This window comes from Dacryopinax primogenitus (assembly GCF_000292625.1).
Source record: "Dacryopinax primogenitus strain DJM-731 SS1 chromosome Unknown DACRYscaffold_13, whole genome shotgun sequence".
Classification (NCBI taxonomy): Eukaryota; Fungi; Basidiomycota; class Dacrymycetes; order Dacrymycetales; family Dacrymycetaceae; genus Dacryopinax; species Dacryopinax primogenitus.
Window position 1 is genome coordinate 888437 of NW_024467210.1, and position 21052 is coordinate 909488.

At 52.3% G+C, this 21052-nt stretch overlaps 7 protein-coding genes across 7 annotated transcripts; 3 read left to right on the forward strand and 4 right to left on the reverse strand.

Annotated features, from left to right (window-relative positions):
* Positions 1–191: 191 nt before the first annotated feature.
* DACRYDRAFT_54629 (glycosyltransferase family 20 protein) lies at positions 192–3011 on the reverse strand (the record flags this gene model as incomplete). The annotated part of the gene is made up of 6 exons (XM_040775276.1): positions 192–572; positions 1037–1145; positions 1200–1702; positions 1752–2524; positions 2569–2713; positions 2760–3011. 6 exons carry the CDS (start codon positions 3009–3011, stop codon positions 192–194), a joined length of 2163 nt encoding a protein of 720 aa, XP_040627324.1.
* Positions 3012–3958: 947 nt separating this feature from the next.
* On the reverse strand, positions 3959–5990 carry DACRYDRAFT_54453 (subtilisin-like protein; the record flags this gene model as incomplete). Its single annotated transcript, XM_040775258.1, has 3 exons — positions 3959–4676; positions 4729–4819; positions 4868–5990. The coding sequence occupies 3 exons, from the start codon at positions 5988–5990 to the stop codon at positions 3959–3961; spliced, it is 1932 nt and encodes a 643-aa protein (XP_040627325.1).
* An 893-nt stretch (positions 5991–6883) lies between these two features.
* On the forward strand, positions 6884–11688 carry DACRYDRAFT_54567 (DNA topoisomerase II; the record flags this gene model as incomplete). Its single annotated transcript, XM_040775274.1, has 15 exons — positions 6884–6964; positions 7011–7277; positions 7328–7440; positions 7490–7559; positions 7616–8552; positions 8601–9010; positions 9068–9463; positions 9522–9707; positions 9756–9911; positions 9961–10150; positions 10196–10308; positions 10359–10532; positions 10581–10817; positions 10870–11148; positions 11200–11688. The coding sequence occupies 15 exons, from the start codon at positions 6884–6886 to the stop codon at positions 11686–11688; spliced, it is 4098 nt and encodes a 1365-aa protein (XP_040627326.1).
* Positions 11689–13281: 1593 nt separating this feature from the next.
* Positions 13282–14567, forward strand: DACRYDRAFT_23320 (uncharacterized protein). Its single transcript, XM_040773200.1, has 4 exons — positions 13282–13414; positions 13499–13652; positions 13721–13805; positions 13864–14567. Exons 3-4 carry the CDS (start codon positions 13751–13753, stop codon positions 14475–14477), a joined length of 669 nt encoding a protein of 222 aa, XP_040627327.1. The 5' UTR covers positions 13282–13414; positions 13499–13652; positions 13721–13750; the 3' UTR covers positions 14478–14567.
* A 632-nt stretch (positions 14568–15199) lies between these two features.
* On the forward strand, positions 15200–15796 carry DACRYDRAFT_117397 (uncharacterized protein; the record flags this gene model as incomplete). Its single annotated transcript, XM_040770374.1, has 3 exons — positions 15200–15542; positions 15610–15730; positions 15775–15796. The coding sequence occupies exons 1-3, from the start codon at positions 15368–15370 to the stop codon at positions 15794–15796; spliced, it is 318 nt and encodes a 105-aa protein (XP_040627328.1). The 5' UTR covers positions 15200–15367.
* A 1052-nt stretch (positions 15797–16848) lies between these two features.
* DACRYDRAFT_54399 (UbiA prenyltransferase) lies at positions 16849–18265 on the reverse strand (the record flags this gene model as incomplete). Its single annotated transcript, XM_040775251.1, has 8 exons — positions 16849–16941; positions 17048–17287; positions 17366–17402; positions 17451–17547; positions 17606–17694; positions 17781–17874; positions 17950–18102; positions 18178–18265. 8 exons carry the CDS (start codon positions 18263–18265, stop codon positions 16849–16851), a joined length of 891 nt encoding a protein of 296 aa, XP_040627329.1.
* A 179-nt stretch (positions 18266–18444) lies between these two features.
* On the reverse strand, positions 18445–20949 carry DACRYDRAFT_100945 (uncharacterized protein; the record flags this gene model as incomplete). Its single annotated transcript, XM_040767505.1, has 14 exons — positions 18445–18513; positions 18568–18731; positions 18821–19263; positions 19382–19422; positions 19478–19504; positions 19555–19602; positions 19665–19703; positions 19766–19864; positions 19990–20121; positions 20174–20206; positions 20298–20357; positions 20437–20572; positions 20708–20727; positions 20871–20949. 12 exons carry the CDS (start codon positions 20947–20949, stop codon positions 19078–19080), a joined length of 900 nt encoding a protein of 299 aa, XP_040627330.1. The 3' UTR covers positions 18445–18513; positions 18568–18731; positions 18821–19077.
* Between the last annotated feature and the right edge of the window lie 103 nt (positions 20950–21052).

Genomic DNA, 21052 nt, shown 5'->3' on the forward strand with positions numbered 1-21052 from the left:
CGGACTTGTTCCAGGTCAAAGACGGACGATCTCCTGAAGAGCTGAGTACGTCTCTTCTTCACTTGACAATCTCCACTTGGCATCACTCCCCTTTAAGCTCGTTGACACAGACTCAACATGTCTAAGCCCATTCAGCCGTCTACAAGGTTAATTAATCAATCAACATCCCATGCGTTGCGAAACCTGAGAACTCACTGAATAAGCCTCTCGTCCCCGCTCACGACGAGAATGAAATCAAAGTGTTCCTCTTCTTCCTCCAGGTCGGGGGACATGGGCAGGCTTTCCCCTTGTGGAAGAGGCGCGGATAGATCGTCTTCGCCAATATGTAGGATAGACCCGACGGCGGTGCTGCGGCTCACGTTCTTGGGCAAAACGAGGAAGGCCGTTGCGCCGGGGATGATGCGTAGACCGAATCTTTCACCGAGGCTGTCGAAGATGTGGTTCTGAGCCTCGGCCGATTGACGACGCGCCCACTGGAGGGCCGCTGTATCGGACAGGTCACCAGTGTAGTAACGCCAGAGTACAGACGCGCCGCGTTTCTCTATGAAGCTGTGTGGGGTGCGTTCGGCGAACTGGGAAAGCCAACGAGGGAGGAGAGCCAGCACAAACGAGAGCGCACGGCAGCATAAGGATGCGAATGTGTATATGGGTGTTCGGCAACAAAAGATGGACATCCAGGGGAGCGACGACGATGCGCATGCGTTGGTGAACGAGCGGACAATGGGGCGTCAAGATTAGTGGGGGGGATGAGGATGGGCCGACGACCGAGCGAGCCGGCATGATGGAGGTAGAGAACAACGATGGCGATGTATATCGCGAGGAACGGTAGGCATACCCGTGGAGCAGGCCGGCATGGGTGACAGGCGGAGGGGGGGAGGTGGTGGGCGATGGACAAGGGAGGGCGGTGTCCATAGACGGGGAGACAACATCGAGCATAACCGTCACCATAAGATCGGGAAGAGCACCAAGTTACATAAAATTAATTCAACGCAATCAATCAGCACTCCCCTCTGAAACGTAAAGCAATCCAACTCACATATTGCAAGATCTCCACACAGGGTCCCTGCCAGTCCTTGTTAAACCCAGGGACCATATCCCTCCACTGTTTCTCTCCGGGAGGACGGACGAAACAGCCGTTTTCCGCGCTGTGAGTTCGTTAGTTCTGGTCGCTCAGGTACGCGGGGAATGCGGGGACGTACCATAGGCCCAAGCGAGGCACGCGATTCCCGATAGCCTCCAAATCTGCTGTGCCCCTCCCACTGAGCACGTACACCCTGTTCCTCTCATCGCGCGTGACCTTTTCCAACAGCTCGAGCATCTCTTTGGGCGGGGAAAAGCCCTCGGTATGGATAAGGTACGCATTGGAGACGTGCCACAACGTCCCTTCCAGGTCGAGCAGGATCAGCCTGTCTCGGGCGATGTTGTACGCCCCTCTGACTTGCGCCACGTTCAGCTCTGGGATGGACTCAACAGGCCTGCGTCGGTGCTCCTCATGCACTCTCTCGCACCGGGAGACGAGGGAGGTGGCCCAGCTCTGGGCGGTCTGGGTGATCACGTGTTTGTGCAGGTCCTCCCAACGGGAAGCGGCTTCCGAGTCAGGCATCGTGAGCGCTGTGTAGATCGCACGCGCGGATTCGCGGTAGTCCCAGGGATTGATAGCGATACAGGAGCGGAATCCGCTGTAGCTGTATGTGCCTGTGAACTGCGGAGTATTAGCAAGGGCGTGAGCGGAGGCGAGGAAAGTGACACACCTCGCTCAAGACTAGAGGTCGTTTACGCTCTGTCTGGCACTCGACAAACTCATGCGAGCGGAGGGCCATTCCCTCCCTCAGACTGGTGACAAGGAACACGTCCGCCATGGTACAGAGCGCCAAGTATTGGGAGAACGTGAGCTCCTCGGTGTGGAGGAAGACGACGGGTTGATATGTCAAAGTTGAGAAGCGGCTGCTGATACGGGTGACGATCTCCGATACGTGGCCTTCCTGCTCATTTTCTTCTGTCGTGCTGAGGGCGACTTGGATAAGTACGACCTTTCCCTGCCACTCGGGGTGCTTGTCGAGGAACTCTTCGAAGGCAAGGAGTTTCTGTCTGACACCGGAGACAAAGTCGAGCTTGTCCCTGCCGACGATAAGTTTCAAGCCTGCATAGCGCTCAGCAAGCATGGAGCAGTACTCGAGCACTTCTGGATCGCGCTTTTTCTCCTCGAAGGCTTTGACATCAATACCGATAGGAAAGACGGAGACATCGACAAAGTGGGCGCCGTCGAGCTGGATGCCTTTTGGCACGCCCTCAGCTTGCAGAATCCGGGTGACGGTCTGCCGGAAATGGCGGGCAAAGTTGTGGGTCTGGAAACCGACGAGGTCGGCACCAAGTATGCCGCGGAGGAGCTCTTCGCGCACGGAGAGGCAGCGGAAGATCTCGGATGAGGGGAAGGCGACGTGATGGAAGTAGCCTATGGGTGCGTCTGGGAGTTGAGCACGCACGAGCTGGGGGACGAGGAACAGGTGGTAGTCATTTATCCATACTGGGATTGTTAGTGCGCGTCGCAGAACAAGGGAAGGAACGCACTAATATCGCCAGGCTTGTAGTTGCTCACGATCACTTCGGCAAACTTTTGGTTCACGGCTTTATACTGTGCATACGATGTGGAGGAATAGAACACTTTTGTCCTCGGTGCATCTGGGACGGCGTAGTGCAAGCTTGGCCAGAGGACCTGGGAGCAGTCAGCGCGTGTGTGAACAAAGGAAGGAGGGACTCACCCGCTTGCAAAACTCGTGATAGTACTTATCAAACTCGTCGTCTCCGAGCCAGACAACGGCACTCTCGCTCTCCTCACGCATGCGCAGATCAACTTCCCCCTTGAGCTCGTCGTCAAACCCGTCGGTCGCGGTGCCGAGTATGCCGACCCAGAGCTTTTCCTGCAACGGTCCGTCCGGCGCACTGACGCTGTGTACGGCATTCTGAAGGCCTACGTTTCCGTGCGGATTGTGGAGGATGTCAAATGCCTGCATGCGGGCGTTCCGTACGAGCGGGGTGGTAGGATGTGAGACGGAAGACGAGCGACGAACGGACTTGCGTGTCTGAGACCTGCTGAGGCCGTGCGAGGAGGGCTGTCTGCGGGGTTTGCGTTTCTCATCCTTCTTCACCGGGAGGATGTTGCCGAGCGTTTCCTGGAGACTTGAGAACCCACCTGCGAACGGGTTTGTGTTGGCTTCGAATCCTGGTGTTGCGAGAGGAGAACTGCTCTTGGACTGTAGATGTATGGTGTGAGTGGAGGTCAAAGAGAGAGTGTTGGAGATGGACGCACGGTGAGATCCTGCAACAAACTGACGGTAGACTCTTCGAATCTCAGCCTCTTCTGCGCTTGTTCAGGGGCAGGAGTTGTGCCTCCTACGCGTATGAGAGGGAGAACTGTTGTGCTAGCGTTTCGAATGAGATTCGCTTGTTGTGGAATGGGCGCCTGTGTGATGGCGGTTGAAGAGAGAGATACGGTGTCGGGGAGAAATATGCTGGCGATGATAAGCCTATGGTGTCGAAGTGTTGCCATGGAGGGGAGAGAGAGAGAGGTGAACAGTCAAGTGGGCAAGTGTGGTGGGTTTATATATCTCTCCCTCACAACACCCTCAAGGAATCGAACGTGTCACTCGTTCAATTTCCTTTTTAGGAAATCACTCTCACTTTCGATGACGTAGCCATTTCACCCACTTCGGCAATCTCCGTTCCTTTACAATCCCCCTTTTACACGTACCTTTATCAGTACTATCCCCATCCCACCACACCCGCTCTCCTCCGACCACACACCTCACAACCTAGCATGGGATATAGCACATTTCACACCTACGCATCCCAAACACTGTCTAATGTTCTTTGCATTGTCATTGTACATACACCCATACGGATCCATGTCACGAATCGTCCGCTGTTTGAACCCAACTGTCAGTTGTCAACTAGTGAGCGATCAAGGAAGCGTGAGGTATTTAGCAACCAAAAGCCCATAATCCGGTGTCCCCAAGCCAGTCACAGGATCCCAGCCCGGCACAGAGGTGAATCCCGCTGTCCCACATCCCTGGTTCCCGCCCGTCGTGATGTCGTTCAACATCCACGGGTTCGCATACAACGTCGGGTTGAGGAAACCGACAGGCTTCTTGCCGGCCGCCAAACGGGCATCATTGACCAGAGTAATGACCGAGCCGACCGTTGGAGAGGAGCAAGATGTGCCGTACACAAGGTCAAACTCACCATCAATTGCGATAACGTAGTTCGCGCCGTTAGCAGAGATATCCGGGAAGCCCCGCACCGTGCGAGAATTGTTGTACTGTGCTGCTGTGTAGGGGGGTGGATACTTCTCGAAGTACGAGTTGACCGCCGAGGCTTGATACGAAGGCATCGGGAAGACGTTGGAGAACCCGCCACCGGAGTAGATCACCGTCTCGCATGCCTCTTCCGCCTCGAACACGGTCCCATTCGGCTTGATTTGCGTAGCGCCGACCGAAGTAATATACGGGCATGTGCCGGGGAAAGAAGGATTGAACCGAGTCCCGCTTGCAGAGTAGGTCCCGTTGGCCGTCAGGCACTGTCCGTCATTACCGGCGACACCGTTGTCACCGCTGCTGTAGAGGACGGTCACACCTTGGAGGCCCAACTTGGCGTACTCAGAGCATTGCCTTTGTTCATAGCTGACCAGGGATAGGTCAGCTGCCAGGATCAGCTGTAGCCAAAGGTACTCACAACGGGGTCAGATCCGCCTCGTTGTAGGCATAAGAGGTCGAGAGGACGTATGTCGGGGCGTATGTCCCGCAGTTCTCGGTTCCCTCGTATCCTTGTTTCAGTTAGTACCAGGATGAAGCGGCGTACAAACTTCACCTACCGCCGCCGTTTGGATCAGGGTAAACACCATCCTGAGTCGGATCGTCGCCACCCTCGTAGGTGCAGTACGTGCCATCGATAGCATCAAGGAAGTTGTTGAACGAGGCGCCCTCGACGATGTCTCCAGCTTGGAAAAGTGTTGGGTTGAGCGGATAAACAAGCGCCATCGCGTACTGGAGGTCGAGGTCCGACTCTCCATTGTAGCCAAAGCCTTCCAACTCCGTCTGGGGTTCACCGCCATCGATACTGTCCAAAGTCGGACGTTGCCCAACGGCCTTGGCGAGGAACTGCTTGAAGAACATGTCGAGGTCGGTCGCGAGGTACGACTGCGGGGTGTACTCGACGATACCATACGAGTTTTTGGAGGTCGCTAACTGCAGGTCGAATGGCATCTTGTACAACGACTGCAAACAAATTGGGGTGATTTGGCTCCCACACTGCTCCAGTTCGGTGATGATGTTAGGGACGCTGAGGGAGGCGCCTTGCTTTGGCGTCGTTCCGATCCGTGGCTGGCCGATCGTCTTCGCAATACCTGGCTCAACGTCACGCTTTCGCTTTTCCTGGCGATGGGCATTAACTGGGGAATCGAAATGCACAGTAGGGGTAATGAAGTCGATGTGCTTGGATACATGTTCGGGAACAGAGTAGGAACCGCAGCCGAGATGAGGAGCACCGGAGGCGTGCTTGTAGATTCTGTACTTGGTATCAAGGAGCGTCTCAGCTTCGGTGACGGAGAGATTGGCAACTTGGAGCCACCCCAGGGAATCCGTTTGCTTGACGCGGGAACGGTCGATGCCTTCGTCTTCCAGCCAAGCAATGACGGTGTCAACAGTTTCCTTCGATGGAGCAAAAAACTGGGCGATCTGCTTAGCGGTCCAATGGTTGGCGAAGTCGGGCGACTCGGGGTCGGATACCTTGAGGAGCTCGTCGTAGGCGACATCGAGGTTCGACTGGGTCAGGGCAATACGCAAAGGCACACGCATGTCGGGGTGTGCATCGCTGTGCTCCTCCCATTGGTGGGGAAGGACAGAGCGGCGCTCATGAGTGCGCTTCACGGCGATGGAGGGAGAGGGGAGAGCGAAAGCGGCCCAAGGCACCGCAAGAAGGAGGAACCCAGCGAGCATGATAGGGGAGTGCCGCCTTGAGCAGAGCAGAGATCTGCTGACGGGGATCCGCAGGCATGTTCTCCCCAAGGCTATATAGGCCAGATAGGCATGAAACCGATTGCTGCATAAGTGACCGAGTTATACTTGAAACAGCCCGGCCAGCAAGCGCTTCTGCGAAGCATACTGGGCGATAGAATGTGTGCCTGTATGCTGTATGTGCCAGCGACTCGTCGAAGCGCGTGTAGCAACCAGCGAAAATGAATAACAGGTTCTTCATCAGTAGAAAACAGTTCCCCAACCGAAAGGTCGCAAGCATCGTTATCGTCCTTGCACTGTCCAAGATGACAAGCCGGTCAAAAATGTCCCCATCAGCTGTATATCACCTCATCACCGTGTCTTCTAGACAATTGACTCTGTGAAGAAGGTTCAAGACAAGCATATTGAGCAGAAGAGAGAGGAATGCGTGTTCGGTTGCGAGGCGACGCGTGAGCCATGTGTTACAGTACTGGTAATCTCGAACTTCAAAAATAGAATATCGAGTTCATGATTCTTATGTTCTTCTAAATGGCCTGACGAGTTCTTATCTTGCGAGTGTTCATCCCAAACTGAGGTATACCGGTTACTCGTTTTATCCACGCTGACTAACGTGACACGCCTTCAATTTTCACGGTCCCCATAGCTCGTTTCGTGTGCACGTGACTTGCCCTAGGTTCATAATAGAACACGCGATGCTCAGGACGCGCCCAGGTTGGCAAGCACTTCACCTTATTCCGTACCACCACCATCCCACATTCCCTCACTACAGTCTACCCCATACCACCTGCAGGCAACGCGCAACTCCCACTTCGATTAAACCGCTGCTTCAGACGCGCTCTTACGCTCGTGCGGCAACAGCTTTCGCATTGAAGACAATGGCTTCCGATGACGAGTTCGACATGGACGTGACTCTGGATGACGGAGATGAGAGTGACTTTGTGCCTGCTGCGAAGAAGGTGTGTAGAGTTTCTTTACGAAGATAGATGCTTACCCAGGGAGTAGAAAACAGCGCCTAAGGCAGCGCCTAAGCCCAAAGCAGCTCCAAAGCCAAAAGTAGACAGTTCCAAACCCAAGTCTGCCACCAAGCCGAAAGCAGCACCCAAGAAGAAGAAAGAACCGCTCCATCCGATAGACGAAAACCAAATGGACAGTATAGTGATGGATGAAGAGTTTGACTTCGGCCCGCCTGATCCTATCGAGGACGATATGCCTTCCGTGTCAGCACCCAAGCCAAAGCAGAAGAAGAACGCGTCAGAGATCTATGAGAGGGTGCGTCAACAGCCTTTACATGAGGAGGCCCTTCTGACCACTTGAAACAGCTGGATGCCGTCGAACACGTCCTCAAGAGGCCAGATTCGTATATCGGAAGCGTCGAGAGGAAAACAGACCTCATATGGGTGTTGGATCCTGAGACGAAGAGGATGGTAAACAGGTGCGTACAATCATGATGTGTTCATGAGTGACAACTCACGTGTCTATAGGAGTACCAAATTCGTGCCGGGCTTCTTCAAGATTGTGGATGAGATTCTGGTCAATGCAGCAGATCATAAGGTACGTGCGCTTGTTGCATACATGGTCGACAATGCTCACGCGATCGATGCGCACAGGTGAACGAAGCTGCCATGGATACTCTCAAAGTTGTCATCGATCGCGAGAAGAAGTCCATCAGCGTATACAACAACGGTGCCGGTATCCCAGTTGAGATGCACACCAAGGAAAACATGTACATCCCTCAGCTTATCTTTGGCAACCTCTTCTCCGGCTCGAACTACGACGACACCGAAAAGAAGCTGACCGGTGGTCGCAATGGCTTCGGAGCTAAGCTCGCCAACATCTACTCGCACGAGTTCACTGTAGAGACGGCGGACTCTAAGAACGGCAAGAAGTACAAACAGATGTGGAAAGACAACATGTCCATCTGCGGCAAGCCATCCATAACGAATTACAGCAAGTCCGATGGATGGACCAAAGTCTCGTTCACTCCTGATCTTGCCCGATTCGGAATGACTGAGATCGACGACGATACCTACGCCTTACTCTGCAAACGCGTTTACGATCTCGCCGGTACTATCAAGGACGTCAAGGTATTCCTGAACGACGAACGGCTCAGGATCAAAAACTTCAAGCAGTATATTGACCTGTACCTCAACTCGGTCGCTGAAGCAAATGTCGAGTCCGGCGCCACAGCACAGCCAAAGCAGACCGTCGTCTACGAGCAGCTCAACCCGAGGTGGGAGGTCGGGTTTGTCGTGTCCGACGGCCAGTTCCAGCAAGTCTCCTTCGCAAACTCCATCTCCACCATCAAGGGTGGAACACATGTAGAAACGATCGCGAGCCAAATCTCGAACAAACTTCTCACGGCAATCCAGAAGAAGAACAAGAGCGCACCAGTCAAGCCGTTCCAAATCAGAAACCATATGTGGCTCTTTGTCAACTGTCTGGTGGAGAACGCAGCGTTCGATAGTCAGACGAAGGACACACTGACGCTGAAGTCTACCAGCTTTGGAAGCAGGCCCACAATCACCGATGAATTCATGAAGAAAGGTAAGGTATATATTTGTCCTCGTTGCACATATACTGAACTGTGACCAGTCGCAAAGTCTGGAATCGTCGAGAATGTCCTCGAGTATGCCAAGTTCAAGGCAGATCAAGCTCACAAGAAGACGGACGGTACTAAGCGCTCTAGGCTGGTCGGTATGGCCAAGCTCGTTGACGCAAACAATGCGGGTGGTCGGAACGCCTCCAAGTGTTCTCTGATTCTTTGCGAAGGAGACTCTGCAAAGACGCTCGCCGAAGCTGGTCTGGCTGTTGTGGGCCGTGACAATTTTGGTATCTTTCCGCTTCGTGGTAAGCTTCTCAATGTCCGAGAAGCGAACCATGAGCAGATCATGAAAAACGCTGAAATCCAAGCCATCAAGAAGATCATGGGGCTCCAACACAATAAGGTGTATGATTCTGTCGACAGCCTCAGATATGGTAGCATAATGATCATGACTGATCAGGTAGGCTTTCGTGGTCTGCTTCGTTGAGCACAGACATAACGGACTTTTGTGTTACAGGATTTCGACGGCTCGCACATCAAGGGCCTTATTATCAACTTCCTCGACCACTTCTACCCGTCCCTGCTGAAAATTCCTGGCTTCTTGGTCGAGTTTATCACGCCAATTGTCCGTGTCACGCATAAACGCACCCGCAAACGCACGACCTTTTTCACTATGCCCGAGTATGAAGAATGGGCAGAACAGCATAAACACGACAAACATCTTTATGAAGACCCAAAGTACTTCAAGGGTCTGGGGACAAGTGGGCCTGAGGACGGCATGGAATATTTCGGAAATATGGAGACTCACTTGATACCCTTCCATCCAACACAAGAGGGTGAGCGGGAGCTGATCGACATGGCTTTCAGCAAGAAGAAAGTTGAAGCGCGAAAAGACTGGCTCAGAAACTTTAAGGTGCGTTAACATGCAGAAGTCACACCCTGCCTGACCTTGATCTGACACTTCTTTGCAGCCTGGAACGTACATGGACCACAGCGTGGACGAGATTACTTACGACGACTTCATCAACAAGGAGCTCATTCTATTCTCCATGGCCGACAATATTCGCTCCATTCCTTCCATGTGTGACGGTCTCAAGCCTGGTCACCGAAAGGTCCTCTTTGGTGTCTTCAAGCGCAATCTGAAGAATGAAATTAAGGTATGTTCTTTGGTATGAGTTTAGGATAGATGACGAAATACCTCATAGGTCGCACAATTGGCTGGGTATATTGGGGAACATACGGCGTATCATCATGGTGAACAGAGTCTCCATTCCACCATCATTGGCATGGCCCAGAACTTCGTTGGTGCGAATAACTTGAACTTGCTCATTCCATCCGGAGGCTTCGGTAGTCGTTCGATGGTGTGTTCCAACTTGGGTCAAATTGTTCGTCTCGCTGAAATAAGCACAGGGCGGCGAAGACGCTGCAGCCGCCCGTTATCTTAACACTAACTTGATGGCTATCACTCGTTCTGTCTTCCATTCCGCCGATGACAATATTCTCACCTATCTGATGGAGGATGGAAAACGCATCGAGCCAGAGTTCTACCTCCCCATCATCCCTATGGTTCTTGTAAATGGTAGCTCTGGAATCGGAACAGGTGCGTGAGTCAACTGACCTTGGTATATGTTCTTATTCAGAATAGGTTGGAGTACGAACATACCTAGCTTCAACCCCGTCGACATCGTAGCCAACATTCGCCGTTATATGAGACATGAGCCTCTGGAACCAATGTCGCCCTGGTACAGAAATTTCTTGGTATGCCGTGGGTGTTCGTAATAATTCTTGTATCCTCACATTCCATGCAGGGATCGTTCGAAAAAGTCAGCGAGGGCAAGTTTGTATGTCACGGCATAATCAAGAAAGTCGACGACTATAACGTCGAAATCACTGAGCTTCCTATTGGTCGATGGACCCAGAAGTACAAGGAAATGCTAGAATCATGGATCATGGGCGACGACAAGACAGCCGCCACCATCAAGGTCGGTGTAGCCCAGTGACACCGTCAGCGTCACTAACAGTTTCCGCAGGACTACAAGGAATACCATACCACCAGACATATCCGATTCACTGTTCAGCTCTCGGGAACCGAGATGCAGAAGGCCGAAGCAGAAGGACTGGAGAAGTATTTCAAACTCCTGGAAGCAATCTCCACCACGAACATGATGTGTTTTGATGCCGACGGGAAGATGAGAAAATTCAATTCTCCCGAAGATCTGATTGAGGACTTCTGTCCGCTCCGTCTGAAGTTTTATCAAAAGCGAAAAGTTCGATAATGTACCTTCCGATTCCTGCCATCGCGGGCTGACTTTGTGACAGGATTACCTCGCTGATCAATTGATGGTGGAACTGGAGAAACTTAACAATCAAGCTCGCTTCGTGAAGATGATTATTGATCGTGAATTGGTTATATCGAACAGGAAGAAGGTCGACATTGTGGCCGAACTTCGAAAAAAGGAGTTGAAGCCATTCCCCAAAGTTTCTAAAGCAAAGGAAGAGGGGGAGACGGAGGACGTCGTCGAAGAAGAAGAGCCCGGCAGCGTCACCGATTTTGACTATTTGCTTGGCATGGCTATCTACAGCCTGACGCAAGAAAGGGTGTGTTCTAATCTCTTGGTCCCCGCTGTCTGGTACTTATTTCCTCCCTAGATAAACCGGCTGTTGCTGGACTGCGAGAGGAAGGAAGGTGAGCTTAAGGCACTCCTCAAACAGAGTCCGCAAGATATCTGGAATAACGATCTCGACGTGTTCCTCGAGAAGTGGGAGAATCTGCTCGAGGATGATGTTGCAATGCAGAACAATGAGAACCGCAAGAAGAAGGGAAAGCAGGGCGCAACTATCCGGACCCGAAAGTCCGTTGGCAAGGGCAAGAAGCGCGCAGACGACCACTCGGATGATGACTTTATCCCAGCAAAAGCTCCATCCAAGCCTCGCAAGCCTGCCGCGCCTAAGCCCGCCGTAGCCAAGCCCACTGCACCACCGCCTAAGGCTGAGGAGATTTCCGATGATAGTCTCATGGACGTGGACTCTTCCCCCGTCGCTGCGAGGGCTGTTGGCAAAGGTAAAGGCAAGGCGGCCGTGAAGCGTGGATCGTACGTATCCTATTGTCGTACGCCGAGCGGTGCTAATCCAATTTAGATCGGATGTCGAGGATGATGACAGCATGTATATCAAGCCCGCTCCGAAGAAGCCGAAGACTGCCACAAATAGCTCTATCAACGATTTCTTCGACAAGGCGCCGACTGCACCCAGAAAAACAGCGGCGACAAAGAAACCGGCGGCCAAGCCGAAAAAGGCCGAATCGGACAGGGAGGACGACTTCGCCTCTACTGCAAGTCAGGCTGCGCGACCTCAGCGGGCTGCGAGAACTGCAGCACCGAAATATGTAGAGCTAGATGAGGACGATGAAGATGAGGACAAGCGCTCTGTGTTTGAAATCTCAGACGACGAGTAGACGCGTTGGGTGCCTTTCGAGTTCCATATGTTTCAGTGTTTGCATTTTGAGCCCTACATGGTGCGTTTACAATCCTTTGTGTATGATTAGCTGTCATTGCTGCTTAATGTACCTTGCCAAGTCGATCCCTGCATTGCATTCCTAAGAAACCATTATGCAATAGAGATCTCCTACTTGCTGCCGAGCTGCCCCTTTCCGGGGCGCGTTTGTTCAGCCCATTCAGAAACTTGCGAATGGACAATCAGGTACCCGCCAAAAAAGGTGATACCGGGCGTCGCCGGGCCACCACAGAGCCTCTTCTCTTTTACGTAGTTACACGTAAAGTGCTTCTAGATAGCAGAAGCAGAACTGATTAGGAAGATAGACGCAGGAGATAATCGCGCGACAGAGATCTGTGCGTCAGGGGCAGTTATCTCCCGCCACCCATCACCGGTTCCGCTGACACACCAAGGCACTTACATATTAATTTTCGACGCATTCCGGTCCTCATCGGCCGGAAGACGGATGGTGGTGACGGGCCGGTGGATCCATCGTAATCAGATAATCCTTGTGGAAGTTTGTCTCTCACCCCTCCGCCGCCAAGCACAGGGAGCGCTCAAGCACATATTGAAAATCGTACGATTTTTTGGCGATTCCGGTCGGCGTTTTCGGGAAAAGCGCGCGTGCCGCCGGTCTGGACTGAATTACAATGAGACACTCGGAGGGGAGACTAATGATAGTGGAGGACCAAACGGGTATCTTCCTGTTTTCCGTCCCGAAGCAATGCTCTTGCGGTGCATCTGTGCCACTTTTCTCATGTCATCAAGAGAGAGGAACTGATCCTCCTCCTCCCGAGGAAGGGAGCAGGAATTCCACCGATAGTGACCGTGTCCATGAGGGTTTTTCGCTCACAGCCACCACAAGGGATGCCGGTTTGCGGCGTTCGATCACCCAGTGGGAACCCTTTGTGGCTTCCGGGGACGAGTGTACGTGTTCTCTCTCATCTCTCCCCTTCAGTGCAACTAGCACTCATGCGAACTTCCTACTTTCAGTGTCGGACATTTGCGGTCCTTCAAGCCTCCGCCTGCACCGGGCGCTGACGTGCTTTGCCTCCACAAGTGAATGTGCCCTGCTTCGTGGAAGATGCTGACCGTAACCGGTCAAGGGCCGGGCGCTGTCGCAGATCCTCAAGATTTCCTCCTGCTTCGGAACAAGAAATTTTAGCTCCCATCGGATAAGATAGAGCGAAACGGATCTAATTCTAGGGCGTCCACACTTCCACTGTCAATTGTTGTGGATATGGGAAATGTGTACGAATGATCGAAGGTACTCATATCGCTTCCCTGATGCTTCTGCTCCTTGTGGACGCACCGTGAACAGCGTGTGACGAATTTGGGTGTTTGGGATGATACATGGACTCGCCCTCCCTCCGTAAGTTTCCTTTCCGAAATCGCTTGTTCCTGCCCCTTACGGATCTTTGGGGCTCCAATCCGAACTATTCAACACGTGCAATAGGTCACCATAATGAACGAATCTCTGCCTCTCCGTAACCCATTCCGAGGCACCTGCAACACATAAAGAGCCGTTTCGTTCTGCAGCAAGGTAGTCCAGGTCCTACCCCCTGTTCCTCTCCGCTGGTCTGGTTTACGCCCACATTCGCCCAGGTCAAGTGAGTACCCCATCCATGCCATTCACTCGTTCCAAGGGCGCTGAAAGCAGTCCTCCCTTGATCGTCAGTCACGAGCTTCACGATCACGCTTATCAGAAATGCCGCACAATAACAACTTCCTCGACTTGCACGACAAGTTGGAGATCTCCCACGGTGCGCAGCGTCGATCATGCTTCTCCCTGAACATTGCCTGACACCCTTTCTCGCACAGCCCTCTTATCATCTGTCTGCGCGTTCTTCCTCGTCCCTGCCGCCCTCATTACCGCTCGGTACATGCGCAACAACCCAGTGTGGTACAAGATTCATTGGATCCTCAATGTCGCCGTGACCCTGATCATAACGGCATGCTTCGTCATGGGTGTCAAGTCGATCAACGGGAATCAGATCGGCGGGAAGAAGTCGGACACTCACCACCGGTTCGGTCTCGTCGCTTTCTTCCTTGTCGTCACGCAGACCCTCATAGGCATCGCCGTCCACTTCACCCGCGCTGGTGGACCCCCTCCCGGTCTTCCCGCGCCTGGCAAGCACTGGTCTCGCTACTTCCACGCGTTCATGGGCATTTGCACCGCAGGAACACTGTTCGCAGCGATCTACAGCGGAATGCACGAATGGACAAAGTCCTCGGATGACGGCACTGTCACTCCCACGGCCATACGCGTTGTATTCTGGATCCTGCTTGGCGCTATCATCATCCCCGCGTACTTCCTCGGCTTCTACTTCCGTCGGGGCACCTGGAAGGGAAAGGGGCCTGAGACGAAGGCTGCCGCGGATGCGTCGGAAGAGTCTGTCGAAGAGAAGGACAGGGATGCTATCGAAGCTGCTTAGTGTTGATTTGGTTCTGCAATTGTGATCAAAATGTAATGGTATTCATGTTGCCGAGGAGAGCGGACATATGCATGTGCCTTTGAAGACAGGAAAAAGCCAATGTATATCGTTGCAGTACCTAAAGAAACCTCACGCAGATGAGGGTCTTCGCCATTGGTTCGCCTCACACGAGTCGTCCGAGGTATGCCACGGTATTTTGATTGTTATTTACCGTATTTGGGGCCGACCAAGCATCTCGATTGTGCAAGAAACCTACCAAAGGGAGAGCACGGTCTGCATTTGCCTTTTTTGGTTTCAAGGCGTCCGAGGCACGGCGCGGCGTTGAAACGTCTCGAATACCCGTACAAAAAAAGAATTGTCCAACTCCTCGGTGTTCATGAACATTCATGCTCAAGACAACGGACCAGAATGAATAAGAGAGGGTCATTTAGACGCACCAGAGTTCGTACACATAATGTATACATAGCTGACCTTGCTTTTGAATTAATATATATATGGACTCTGTTTCGGACGGCTTGTACCTCCCGATGATGGCATCCGCTGGGACTGTCTTCATGATGTTGTCTCTGAATAGGCTCAGCCGCCAACTTCCGATGGCATGCCTAAAGTGTTATTTCGACGCGACTTGCTGGGACCTGGAGCGTTGGTAGAGCCCCCAAGTACACGATCCAAGTCGGGCTGTGGACACGCGTTGCCGTCAAGCTCCTTGAGCTTGTCGAAGGCGTCTCTCAACCGAATCAGAAGCAACGAGCCTCTGTATGATTAAAGGTGAGTCAAAATTCCATCTGCTCAAAATTTCACAGGGCTAAAAATCTATACCGCATAGAGCGGACCAGCATCTGCGTTACTGCCCGGAACCCGATAATACAGCCGGGCGCCCCTGGATTCTCATGGAGCATATTCCTGGAGAACGCCTCGACCGGGGCTTCGACAATCTCGGAGTCAAGACTCAGAGCGAGATTATAGAGCAGTTGGCGATCATTCAGGCAAACTTGTTCGGTTTGCGGCCCAGTTATATTGGATCCATATTTCGGGGACTTGGAGAGAATGCCCTGAGGCTGGCATGTCGGTATCGTGGCACTGGCTCGATCCTCCCGAGACGACTGAGTTCTGAGTTTCGAACGTACCCCAGATTCGACGAGGGGAAGCTATGCCATCGGCCCACTCGACGATCGCGTCTCCCTGGAGAATGAAGATACGAGGGCATCAAGCCAACAGGGACCATTCAGCTCGGAACGCGAACTGCTCGAAGCGTACGCCTGCGTGTGGGGCCCGGACGGCCGACTGATATCTCAAGCCACGATTCTGCGCGGCTATAATGATCCACGCCAGATGCATTCCGGCTTGGATGGAGGTCGCATGTTTGCTTTCAGGCATGGTGACCTATTGGGCGAAAATTTGTCTTGCATCCGATGGGCAAACTGTATGTCCTGGGCTGAAAGTGGACCGGTTTCGTGCCCCTCTCATATGCAGCGCGGACGCCCTATATCTTCGTTCGGTGCGACCCAAGCTGATCGCAATCAACTTCAAACTCCAGCTCGGTCAAACGAGCAGCAAGAGCGTGAAGATTTGTCCTCGATCGAATGGGGAGAACGACCGAAAGAGCACCACATGAGTAAAGGGGGAAGACGATTGGAAGACGCAGCCAGGACGAGATGACCGGCGAGGGAGTGCGAGAGCGAGGATCTTGGCCGAGGATCACCAACGTTTCCTCTCACACGTCGATCAGAAGCAGCCTGGTCGATACCTGAACGACACTCTGACGATCACATGCCTTCGAGCGCAGTATCGTGTAAAGTTGGCGTCCCTAGACTGGCGCTGTATGGCAGAGTTTTGGGGCGATGTCGAGGCAAGGACCATTATAGAAGTCCCCGGCGAGCCACCGGGCAATATTGAGGTCTGGCTTCGCCGGATTTCTACACTTGGTAAGGGATAAACGCACAAGGTTTCGAGGGGTGCTTCTGCCTAGTCAAGCCGAGCCACTTCTTCTGAGAATACGACTGGATAGACTGGCCTTTCCGCTTGAGGCACTGAAGAGTCACTGCATAGTTTATTCGGGCAAGGTGTTGATCGGACGATAAGTCCGAGGGGTGTCACGGATCATCTGCGGCTCGAGAGGGTTTTCACCCATGCGGATGCTTGTTTCCCCGAAGCCGGGAGCAACTGTGTTTGCTGCCATGGAGAATTGTGGCTGAATGGGAACCCTTTGCGGATACATCCACAGAGGGAATAACACGCTACATATTGTCTTGACTCTGCTCGTTTCCCGGAATACATGTACTTGTCCCCCTTCTAGTTCATCTATGCCCAACACGCTGGCGTACCGCCCTAATTTGATTGTGCAGGTTTCCGATCACGTTCTCACTCGTACTCAATTCTGTAGCAGAGCAAATTGAACAGAATCGGCACTGGCCCAATCCACGACCATCCCCAGCCAGAGCAGCATCCCTACGTCGGAGTTTGCCTGTCCAAAATTCGGATCAGTCGTCTTGAAATCATCACGAATTTGGTGCGACCGAGTTAAACGTTCTCGACCCCAGCAAACAGTGAATGCAAGTTAGCCCACCCACCCGAAATTTTGCCGCACAGTCCCCTTCGCTCTCGTCGTCCAATGTCCAAAGCTGCCATGCTAGATGCACCCCCACGCCTCCGACCGCACAGAAGTAGGGAAGACCCTGTGCATGTCGCACTCCTACCCTTAACAGGCAGGAGACGAAGAAGACGGAGAAGATCGAAAGGACGGGTTTGACGTAGGAATCGAATAGAAGCGCTGTCGATTTTACATTGGCGATAAGGTCGTCTTTCTTGTCCTACAGGTTAACTGTGAGCACAACTTGGTTTGAAAAGACGAAACATTAACACCGGGATGGGCAGGATAGGAAGCTTACTTGGAGGGCGTAAATCGTATCGTACACGATTGTCCATCTGGCTCCCTATCAGCTTCTGGCCGTGTCAAGAAAATACCGAGCGTACGCCGCCGCCCCAGCTAGCATAATTCCCACGAGCAACCAATCACTCTTGTCGGCAATGGAGACCCACGCAACGACCCAACCCCAGTTCATGGCCAACCCTTCATATCCATGGCCGCTTAGCATCACAGAAACGGAGAAGTATTATGCAGGACGTACCAAGCCATGCCTGGGGCCTGTATGTAACCCGCTTGAGCAGAGGGTATATGAGATGGACGGGGGCAAGGCCAACTATGGTAGTCCAGAATCTGCCAGAGGGTGCATCATTTAATCACATAACTGGCGGAGAAGTGGACGAGACGCCTCATACCCCAGAGATGGAGCAAAACTGAACAAGGCCAAAGAGAGCAAGAGCTGAAAGCCCCGAAAAAGCCAGGCGGTGGAAAGCGAGACCCGTCCGGACGGCAAAGGGCGATTGCGGCAGCGTTCTTTAGGAGCAAAGATATGAATGAACAGCCGAGTTGATTGGAAACAGCCGAGTTGATTGGATGTAGATGACGTACCGACTTTCCGGTCAAAGTCCACGTCGCAGATGTCGTTCCACGTGCATACGAGGCCGTGCACAAGTACATTGCCGAGGAAGAACCATGTACTGAGATAGAGGAATCGGGCTAGAGAAAGTTGGAGTTCTTTGCCCAGCATGGTTATCGCCCAGACTACCAGGGTGATTCAGCGGTGGAAGCCTCCAAAAGGTGCAAGGAAGGAGAAAGATGTAGAGGACGTGGACTTACGGCTCGGCCAGACCATCAGCAATGTTCCCCGCCCAAACTTGTGCAATCTCGCCAGCTCCCATAGTCCCTGACGTGTTTCTCTGTTCATGTCGTTCGCCTTGGTCTGTGGTAGGGAGGATTCGATGACGGGGCAACTTTCGATCTGTACAGATTTATATTTTATCTGTTACAAAAGACATGTGTCCGTGACGCGTACCGGATCGCGGCGACATCTGAAAACAAATTACACACGCGTTGCAGCGGGAATTACTGGCAGGGGCCGATGGAAGGAATGATGCTCGATCTACTTGGAGAACGGACGCCATCCGAGTATTGTGCGCGAAGAAAAGTGCAGATCTGGTATCAAAGATCAACACGCGTAGTCCGACAGAGCGAATGAGGCAATTCAACCTGTATTCCTGGCCACTGAAAGTTGGAAGTATCCGAGGATCAACTGTGACCGTAAGATGATTGGGGAAGCCATGAACGAGCGTCTGTTGACGCCTTCTGGCAGACACTAATCTGCTTGGCTGGCACTGACATGTGCGTACTTGGGAAGTTGTGATCTGATTGCGCTATCCAGAGATGTTTGCGTCAGTATGTATTTCGGGCATGACCAGAAGCAGCAAGGTGGGCAGGCGGTCCAAGCTGCGCTTAAACTTACCACCACCAGGAAATGCCCAACGTGAGCACTTGAGCCACTTTCACGCTACACTCGACCAACCAAACCCATCAACCTGATGTAAACCAACAACCGGGCCCAGGACAGCATGATAGTCGCTGGATCGGGAATGCCTAGGGGAGAGGTGGTGTTCTTCGTACAACTGTAAGTAGCCGTGAGTAATACATTATCCTAACGCCGTTGCAAAAGCGCATAAACTCCATAATTTGATACATATCAAGCGAGTGTAATGTGTTCTGTTAATGAGCAGGAGTCAACGAGTGCAGATTCATCACCACCCCCCCAATTTCACTATAATCCATACCAATGGTGCTTTCAAACGCCTGCCTCTCACCTGCTGCTCTCCGCAGGTGGAGCAGTATGCGTGAGGTGAGCACGGAATGGATCGCTCGCTGCATGGCGAGCAGCAGATTGAATAGGTCGGCCTACAATCAAGAATTCAGCAAAGGTCTCAGAGAGAAGGGAGAATTGCGAATAATTTCTAATTGTCATGTGAAGGGGGATCACGGAAGGCGCATGGGGGCAGGTAATAGGGAGACGCACAGTAGTCGTTAGAAGTACAACCATATTCAACACGGAGAACACTGGTTATGCCTCTCCCGTTAGCACATGAGGAACAGGGAAAGGGAGATCGCATACAGGCGAGAATCAAGGAGAACATGAGACCTTCTTCGGCTGTGAATCCTCAATGACCCCCGCTATCAAAGACCACGTACCATCTCTATACAACACCGTCGATAAGTTTGCGGAGCTTCCTGTGCGGTCTATATTTCCCATGTCCCTCTCAGCAAAGCCTTTCTCCGCCATAGATTCACGAGATCCTCACAGTAATCGATTCCCTTGATAAACCTTGCGCCAAATATTACTGCAATATTATGATGACCAGGTTGCCATTAGTCGTCAAGTGTAGGAAAGAACAGGACGCACAAGTATCATAGACTGTCATGACGACGTAGCCTATGTACAAGCCGTCGCTGGCGCCGGCAAGGAAACATCTTGACAGCGCAGGGTCCGGTATCGGAGTGACTATAGGAGAACAGACGAGCCAGTCAGCCTCCACTTGTTCCCATTCATAAGTATGTTGCTCCAAAGCATTGGAATATCTTCGCAAGGCGAAGGATTCCTCATCTTAAAGAAGCGGATAGACGTACAAATCAGCGTGGGCATCACTCTTCCTAGGGCGACGAAAGTGATAACCCAGGTAGCCGTCCAGACCAGCGCCAACCCGGCAAGCCAGAAATGGAAACGCTCCCAAATGATCCAGGTACGAATGGCGAGAATAACTATGGAATATCATGATCTGTTGGCAAACGGTTTTGAGGAAGGGGGGTGTACGGTCTGCGACGCATGTGCCAACCATGAACGACCCTATTAGACGGCATAAATAAGAGGACGAGGTGCAAACAGTGCGGTGGCGGAGAAGGGATGCCAAAAATAGAAAGGAGGGGAATGAGCTTACAAGCAGTCCAGTTGTAGTACTGAACACATGTCTCCACCGAGAGTCCGTATCCAATCTGTCCTGTTCGTGTCAACAAACAATTATTGATCAGCCATTGCACTCGTGTGGCTCAATGACGAAAGGAGAGCGTTTGACTAACTCGTGAGAAAGACAGGGATATCCACCAAGGCAAGGTACCGGGTGATAATGTACAGCAGCTTGCCCAAGTTCCACAATGATTGCGGACTCCAGATATACTTAAGTTCGAGTTCAAGGGTGAGAATCCAGTCGTAGAGCTGTTCAAACGGAGAGAGGTTAGTACTTGTGCTCAGCAGGGAAGTGCACGGAGCTAGGAGAAAGGATAGAAAGAGGATCAAGATCTTTAGAATCAAAGTGTGTATTGAGGTAGAAAGGGGATCAGAAAAACTTACGATCAAGGTCAAACTCGAGACTAAACAACTGAAATGTCAAAGCCCTGTTCAAGCCAACCAGACGATCGGATACGTCCCTACCAGCGCAGTACTTTTGGCAAAATCCACGGGGATGCCCAAGAAAAGGATTAGGGCGATCGTTTTCTTAAATGTAGAAACGTACGTACATTAGCATAGCTCGCATGGAGGGCATATTGTTTGAGGGTGGGGAGAGGGATACCTCCCGCGGTAGGGGTGGACATAGAGGGCGAACGATGAACGACCAGTTAGTTGATCTCTGGAGATATAAGCCAAGGGGAACAGAAGCTGGTAAGAAACCGAAGGGCTGCAAAGAGAGCTCGCAAT

Excerpts from the sequence above, each read along its gene's own strand:
- DACRYDRAFT_23320 (XM_040773200.1), top strand. The coding sequence starts at position 13,751 with ATGCCGCACAATAACAACTTCCTCGACTTGCACGACAAGTTGGAGATC. Across the intron at positions 13,806-13,863 it reads CAAGTTGGAGATCTCCCACG|CCCTCTTATCATCTGTCTGC; the intron begins GTGCGCAGCGTC and ends TTTCTCGCACAG.